This window comes from Camellia sinensis, chromosome 13 (genome assembly GCF_055761805.1).
Source record: "Camellia sinensis isolate YWXY chromosome 13, ASM5576180v1, whole genome shotgun sequence".
In the NCBI taxonomy this organism is placed as follows: Eukaryota; Viridiplantae; Streptophyta; class Magnoliopsida; order Ericales; family Theaceae; genus Camellia; species Camellia sinensis.
Genome location: NC_138973.1, coordinates 44,849,229 through 44,858,076, shown reverse-complemented (window position 1 = coordinate 44,858,076; position 8,848 = coordinate 44,849,229). Strand labels below are relative to the sequence as shown.

The window sequence follows — 8,848 nt, the reverse complement described above, 5'->3', positions numbered from 1 at the left end:
AAGAAAAAATAATAGATAATTGTATTGAATTCAAATTGTATTGACATAACAAGAAAGTGGAATAATAGATTGAGACATATAATAGTTACAATATATTTTATATGCATTCTTAGTTATGATATTTAAAAATATTTGTGGTCCTTGATTATGACTAATTATAATGTTAATTATGATTTATTGTAACATTAATTATAATATTATGTTAATTATAATTTAAATTTTTTTGATATCCCTTATATAATATTTAATTATAATTTAATTTTTTATTATAGTTATAACTCAAATAAAATTATATTATGACATTTGTAAAAATTAAATTCACAAAAATCATAATTTACCCATTTTAAGTGTTTGTATGATAGCAATGCCCGGGGCCAGTAACATATGATCCCAAGCTTTTGGTCCTCCATCGAGTCATTGATCAACTTGACAAAATTTGTACTACTAGACATGATGATTGATTGGAAAGTGTCGTCATTTGTGTTCATACATGTTTTTTTTACATCCTTGCAAAATAATATTATCTCCGTTTTAAAATATTAATCTTTTATTTTATTTTTTTATTATTTTAATATATTTATTTATTTTTAAAAATTAAAAAAGTATGAATTTCTTATTTTACATTTCTTTAAAATTGATTAACAATATAAAATTTACAATTATAAAAATTGTTTAATAATATAAAATGTACACTTATAACAATGGATATTCTTCAAAAAAAATATACTATTACATTGATACCAAATCTGCCACCTCTCGCCAGATCTGTTGCCTCCACAAACTGGCCTCCTGAGTTCTCCTCCTCCAACCCGTTTGGTGTAGATCTGCTATAGATCCGGTTTGTGGTTGAGTTTTTGGTATTCTTTTGGTTATTGTTTTATTTTGGTTTGGTTTTGACTGTGGAATTTATCTGTGTACCCACTTTGTAATTGTAATCTATGATCTATTCTCGGCATGCTCTACGGCTGTTTGTTGGCCTTTGCTTATAGTATGAGCACAAGCACTAATTGTGCAGCTGGGTATTCTTTATAGATTTACTCCTGTGTTTTCTTTGATTTTCATCTTTCCTTTGATGGTGTAAGTTTATTTTGAATGGATTCCTCTCCTTGTAAGTGCCGTTTAGCTAATTTACTGGAAATTCCTCTTCTGTTAAAAAAAAGGATAATTTTAGAAAATTATTTTTTTAAATACAATAATTGTACTATCAAAAAAACTTAAATTTTTCAAAAGAAACTATTATTTTGGAACATAAGGATATCATTCATTCACATGATTTATAATGAGTTTCTCACTATTTTGGAAGCTGCTAAAAATAAGCAACTTATTTATTTATTTATTTATTTATTATAAGTTGTTATGTTATTTATTAGCCTGTGTTTGGCAAGTGGGTTTGCAGGCTTTTTTGACTATTTTAGCCACAAAAAACAAAATAGGCTATTTTAGCCATAACAAACAAAACATCACATCCAACCCATAATCATTACATTCTTCTCTCACAAAAAAACTCAAAAAAGCCAAAAAGCCAAAAAACCTTTCCCAAACCAAGCTTTTAAGCCCAAGCTAAAATAGCCAAAAAAGCCAAAAAGTCAAAAAGCCAACTCACTTCCCAAACGGAGGCTAAGTAGGCTCCAAACAACAACTATGTAAACATTCCGAGGTTAATATTTTTAATTTTTCACTTGGAAAAAAAAAGTGTTTTTTGTTTTGGCAACCTGATTAAAAGCTAATTTTTTTATTTTTTGACTTTTTTTTGAGTCTCATCACCTTTCTATTTTTTTTTACACATTTAAAAAAAAAAAGTTTAAAAAATCAAAAAATCAAATTTTAACTAACTTTTCAAAACAATCATCACCTTTTGACTTTTAACTTATTTTGAGTCACATCACCATTTTATTTTTATATATATTTTTTTAAAAAATTAAAAAATAAACTTTTAACCTACTTTCCAAAATAACCCAAACAAAATAAATTTTTTTTATAACAGTTGGGACTGACGATTACGATTTAGAATTAAAATCAATAGTCTTAAAAAAAAAAAAAAATACTCAAAATGAAAGAAGAAGGTTATTAAAATGGACATTTTTATTTGTTTTTTATTTATATGTTTAAGGGAGACTTATTTATAAGTCATTTTTCAGACACTTATGGTAGACTAAGTCCTGTATAATTTTTTTATAGAGTCTCAAGTCCTATTTAGATATGCATGTATACCACAAGATCCTACATAAACGTAACGTGACGTGACACTTACATAAACGAAACGTAACGTAACGTGACATCTATATAAACGTAACATAACGTGACACCTACATAAACGTAAGGTAACGTGTCACGTTACGTTTCGTAAACTTAATGAGTTTTTATTTTTTTTAAATTGAATGTGAAAATGTTGTTGGCTTATGTTGGTATCACGTTACGTTTCATATAAATATGATCTATGGCAACATTCATCATTCAATTTCCTTGAATGTTGCCATAGGTCATAGGTGTCACGTTACGTTTATGTAAATGTCACGTTACGTTACATTTATATAGATATGATCTATGGTAACGTTCAATTTCCTAGGAAATTGAACGTTGCCATAGATCATAGGTGTCACGTTACGTTTATGTAGGTGTCACGTTACGTTACGTTTATGTAGATATGAACTATGGTAAATTGCATGTTACTATAGATCATAGGTGTCACGTTACGTTTATGTAGGGATCACGTTACGTATAGGTGTCACATTACGTTTATGTAGGTGTCACGTTATGTTGCGTTTATATAGATATGATTTATGGTAGCATTTAATTTCTTATATATGGTTTTACTATTATTTATGATATTAACAACTAATATTGAGGGCAAATGTGTCAACAAACTTCTCACAAGACTTATGAGAACATAAATTTTTTAGTAGGATCATATATAACATAAGTCTCCCTAATAAAACTTATAAATAATTTTTCCTATGTTTAATTACTTATCTATATTATTATATTATTATATAAAGTGTGTAATTCTTCTTAGCATAAAACTGTTACAGTTTTTTTCTTTTCAAAATGCTTTTTACGTAATAGCTCTTATCCTCTCTTTCTATTTTTTACATATTTTTTCATAAAAAATTATAAAATATTTCGAACACACTAATTTTTTTCACCTAATATTTTAGATAAAAAATTATTAAAATAACCTATTCTCAAATCAATCCTGAATAATTGTCATTTAAAAAAAAAAAGAAAATTAATTCTCACACATAATGTGCCTACCTCTCTAATTTTGATAAATAAACCATGATAATCCATGACAAAATGTTGACTGTAATAGATAAGTACGCCAATTTGTTCAAGGTTCAAACTAATGCCTCGTTTGGTAACAGGTTTTTTTTAGTAACTTTTAATTTTTTAGCTAAAATGTGATGTAAAAAAAACTAGTATGTTTGGGATGACTATTTAGCTTTTTACGAAAAGATGTGCAAAAATTAGAGAGAAAATAGAATCTTTGACTTTTTGGTATGGGTTGTTGGTTTTTTGATTTTTTTAATGACTTTTTAACTTTTTGACTAAAAAAGTCACTTTGCAAACGAGACCTAAGTCTGAATAACTTAATACTTTACTCAATTATCTGTGTCATAAAAAACAATCCTGCTGCATACTCCCAGTGGGGGTCGCACCCCAGTGAGGTGTCGCGCCCCCACTGGCCGAAACCCAAAAAAAAGAAAAAAAAGAAAACAGCTTTTTTTGGGTCCAATTATGGACTGCCACCTCACTGGGGGTCGACCCCCAATGGGTGTATGAGCCATTTCCCCATAAAAAAATTATGTTATTCTAACTTAACTGGATTGAGATTCACTAAAAGAAAAAGAAAGTGAAACATGGAATATTTTAAAATGTTTTAAATTTTCAAGTATTTCTAACAAAGTATTTGACATGACTCAATTCATTTAGATGGTGTTTGAATCATTAATCTAAATAATTTTTTTTATAAAAATAAATAAAATATAATTATATATGACACTTCTTTTTTTTTTTTTTTTTCCTTTTAAATTTCTATCAAAATTCATATTCTAAACACATACTTCAGGTTAGGAACATGTCCCAACACAATTGTTGGTATAATGTACCCTATCCTTTTTTCAAGAAGGACAAGAACAAACCGACCCTAATTCTTTTTTTTTTTTTTCATATTCATAACCCTAATCTAATTCTGTAGGACAAGAACAGTCATGAGTATGGCTGCAAATAAATAGGACTGTTTATAAGCAGATTCAAATTTTGCACTATTTGTAAATAGATTCGAGTTCAATTTGATAAGGGTTCGTTCGAACTCACTTTATTAAATTTTTATTAAAATTTTAAAATTTTAATAAATAAATCTAAACAAACTAAAACTCAGCTTATTAGGGTGGTTTGACACCTATATAATTCATCTATTTATTTTTTTTCTATCACATCATTTCTGTACTTTTCTGCATATTTTTTCGTAAAAAGATAAAAAGTACACTTAGATCATCCCAAACAACCCAAACCGCATTTAACATTTATTTAAATAATAAGATTAATATATTAAATAATGTAAATATGTATAAAAAAATAAGATAAATATGTTATTTATATATTTAAATAATGTACATAATAGCTAAACTTATTTATATGTAAATAATAGATGATATATTTATATAATAGTGGTAGTAGATATTATTTTGATAATATATTGAATTTTTTAAATATGTTCATATATATTGTATATATAATTGTATAATTAAAATTTTAATTGTAACTTTAGTCTTATATGAAAAAATAAATTTATAATTTGTTTGGCTTGTTAAGATTTATGAACATGTTCGAATTCGAGTCAGGTCTAAACCAATTCGACTCGAGTTCAATTCATTAAATTTTTATTGATTTCGAGTTTGAATTCATTAAAATTTTAATTAAAAAAAACCTAAATTTACTAAAATTTAATTCGACTCATTTCCTGCACTAGTCATAAGTCATCACCAAAAACTTACCTTAATCAATTTTTATTTTTATTTTTATTTTCTTTTCTTCTTTATGTTTTCGTTTCTTGTTTCTTTTTTAAATTCACAAATAATTGATTCCAATATTTCCATTCGTGGTGGAGTGGATTACCCAATTAAATATTTCATTTCTTCCTTTGTCCTAAATATTACAATTATTTAGTAATTTTCATTAATATTTAGATTCATGTGGATCACATTTATCTTTTCTAGATGATCACCACTAACTCGATGGCTTTTTAAAATGTCATGATGCACTTGAAAGAAAACCAAAAAAAAAAAAAAAAAAACTCCTTTTGATTTAGATTAAAAGTTCTATTAGTAATTTCTTTATATATTCCTATCCTTTTTCTCTTTTGGACAATGAAAACCACTATCATCATTTTTCAAATGAAGTTATAACCTACATACATTTTTAAAAGTTGGTCATCGTAATTTTTTTTTGGATGACTAGGTGTGTTGTACCAATTCACACAACATTAATTAAAGTTGACTTGTATTTTTTTTCTTTTACATTTTCCAAGAAAAAAGTGCATATAACTTACATTGCATAGTAAAAATAAAAGTGGAGACCAATATTTCATTTTACTCCAATGCACCCGAATTAATTGAAAAAAAAATCTTTGTAGATTTAACACATTAATGAAATCGAGAAACATCTAAAATGAAATTCAGATACTAACAAGAAAAATGACTTTTATGAGTTATTTTGAGAATATGATTAAAAGTATTTTTTTAAATTTTTTTTGAATTACATCTCTCTATTTTTTTTATACATTTTCTTTTTAAAAAATAAAAACTCAACTTTTAATTTACTTTCCAAATAGATTGAAGATTTTTGTTAGTGGATTTGTTTGGTTGAGCCAAAGACACCAACTAGAAATTGAATATTTTTTTATTTATTTATTTTTTTGAAAAAGAGGAGAATTTAGGCAAAAAAAAGAAAAAAGAAAAAGAAAAGGAAAACCAAAAAGCAATAATGGGTTTTATCAAGATGGAGGAATGGTGCAAAATATGCCAAGTAATAACGTGGCAATTCACTATTGAAATAATAATAATAGAATAAAAAAGTTTTAATAACTATTAATGAATGAGAATAAAAGCTTTAATATGTGGAATTGAAAAATGAAAACAAATATGATAAGACTCCAATGAATAAAGTAAAAAAAAAAAAAACCCAAATGAAATGAAAATGAAAGGAAATATAAAGGAAAGAAGGAGGTTGGTTCCTTATACACAACGTATCTCTTGGTTTGGTTCGGACTTAGGTTCGGTTGTAGACTTTGTTCGGATAAGAACGACCCACCCCTCTCTTCTCTTTCACATACAAGAAAACCCTCCCTCTTCTTCACCGCCTCTCCACTTCCAAAGCCCTCTCTCTCTCTACTCTCTCTCTCTCTCTTGAACCCATACATTCATAGGAGAAAAAACCAGAGCACTCTCACTCTGCTTTGTTCAAACTGGCGATCGACAATCAAGAAAACAGTGTCCGTGAAATCAAGCCCAAGAACAGGCGAATCATGGTAGGGTGGACTGTTTTTTCTATTGTTTTCTCGCACTTTCTCTCGTTTTCCCGGATTTTTTGTTCTGGGTTTTTGGGCTAATTGCTCTGTTTTTGAAATGGGATTTTTGTGTTTTGGTGTAGGGAGCTGGTGGACCTGATGAAGAAGACAACATGTGGCCGCCATGGTTGAAGCCTCTGCTTCGAGAGAGCTTCTTCGTTCAATGCAAGTTACATGCAGATTCACACAAGAGTGAATGCAATATGTATTGCTTGGATTGTATGAATGGTCCTCTCTGTTCTCTGTGTCTTGGATACCACAAAGACCACCGTGCCATTCAGGTTTCATACTCATTGCTCAATACTCAAAAACCCTTTTATTCTTCCTACTTTTAGCATCTGGGTTTCAACTATTTTTGTCAAATTACAGCTTTTTTATCACTCGCTCTCTCCCTTCTTTTGGAATCACAAAAAATGCTCCGTCTTTTCATCTTTTTTTAGCAATTGAATCTTTTGATTCTCTGTTTTCCCTCGGTTTCCATCACTTTCCCTCTTCTTTAAGAAATCCCAAAAAATTTCAGTTTTTTTTTTTTTGGTTTGGATAGGTAAAAGCCACAGGCTTTAATCAGTCTTCCCCTGTTTTACATTGTTGACTCAATGCGTCTGCTCTGTATTTTTGTTGAAAGGGTTATGGATTTTAGATTGAGATTTGGGATTTGGTCTGTTTGTTTTTGACACAGATAAGGAGATCATCATACCATGATGTGATCAGGGTTTCGGAGATTCAGAAGTATTTGGACATCACATCAGTTCAGACCTACATTATCAACAGTGCAAAGGTTGTGTTCCTGAATGAGAGGCCACAGCCGAGGCCCGGCAAAGGCGTCACCAACACCTGCGAGGTCTGTGAGCGCAGCCTCCTCGATTCCTTCCGATTTTGCTCTCTCGGTTGCAAGGTACACTACATACAATGTCATCATCAATATCAATTCTTCCTAGTTTTTAGTGTCTTTTAGCAGTAAAATTTATTAAATTCCCAAGAAATTGAATCGGGTATTGCCCACAAAATCCTCATCTTCATTGTTTTCAATGAAAGTTTGTTCCTTTCTGTCTGTGTTCATGTATATTTTGTATTTTCCTTGTGTGTGTTATTTCTGAGTTTGTAGCAGAACTGAATTGGTTACTCAATAATGTAATTAATTCCCAAATTACATTCTTCTAAGTATGGAAGTTTGGATCTTTCCATAAATCAAAAAAAAAAAAAAATGTATAGTGATCACCACAGAATGGTATTATAATGCATTGAATTGTGTATTTATTTGGGTCAATCTTGATTTGATTTGATCATTAATTTTTTTTGCAATTATTGATGACAGATTGTTGGGACATCAGGAAATTTCGAAAAGAAAAAGAAGCATTTTCCGGGAAAGAAGCAGCCGGCGATGATGGCGTCGTCGGACTCGGAGGGTTCTTATTGCAGTAGCAGCCATGGCCGGCAGAAGAGCAACAGCAGCAACAAGGTCCAGAGCTTCACTCCGTCAACGCCGCCACCAACTGTTGTTAATTACAGAACAGCCAAGCGAAGAAAGGGTATTCCCCACAGAGCCCCAATGGGAGGACTCATCATAGAATACTGAAAATTACTCTGAGACCCCAACGACACTTATTAGCTATCAGAATGGCCCCTCATCCCCCCATCGACACTAGTGCTTTTACCAAAAAGGCCAGTGTGTTGTATATATAGAAGCAGCCGATAGAAATATGATCGAAATAGAAGGGCAAGAGTGAGAATAAGACAATGTGAAAGGACTGATGGGCGAAAATCAAAAAAATAATATAAGTTTTAGCTGAAAAATATATATATATATATAGGGTGCTCTGTTTGGTAGAGTGGTTTATAGTATTTTTTTTTTTTATTTTTTTTATACATAAGTTTTGGGTTATAATGTAAATACTGTTTTGTGGTAGGGGTTAGTGAGGGAAATGACAATATTGTAACTCCTTGGAAATCGGAGGGTGTCCGTATATGGAAAATGAAATAAATAGAAATTACCTAATTATGTAATGTTAGTGCAATGAAACTTTCTATTTATAGAAACTTATGAACGGTGTATGTAACATAGGGACAGTGGGTCCCCAGGCGGCCGGCATAGGAGTCGTTCGCTTTGTCGGATTCAGTACGTGTATGGTTGTGATTGGCTGATGGAAAGCTAAGGTGTCTTGGTTCTCGGATTCATCAATTAGGTCAGCCGCCCTCGGTTGTCATGTGGATGGTGGGCGGTTTCTTGGTGGGAGGGGTTTATCTGGTAATTTGGGTGTGCGTGTGTGTGAGATTGTTTTGTGA

At 30.2% G+C, this 8,848-nt stretch overlaps 1 protein-coding gene across 1 annotated transcript; it reads left to right on the top strand.

Annotated features, from left to right (window-relative positions):
- Positions 1–6,234: 6,234 nt before the first annotated feature.
- On the top strand, positions 6,235–8,561 carry LOC114302784 (protein RGF1 INDUCIBLE TRANSCRIPTION FACTOR 1). The gene is made up of 4 exons (XM_028247866.2): positions 6,235–6,526; positions 6,649–6,846; positions 7,245–7,460; positions 7,881–8,561. Exons 1-4 carry the CDS (start codon positions 6,524–6,526, stop codon positions 8,139–8,141), a joined length of 678 nt encoding a protein of 225 aa, XP_028103667.1. The 5' UTR covers positions 6,235–6,523; the 3' UTR covers positions 8,142–8,561.
- The last annotated feature ends 287 nt before the right edge of the window (positions 8,562–8,848 follow it).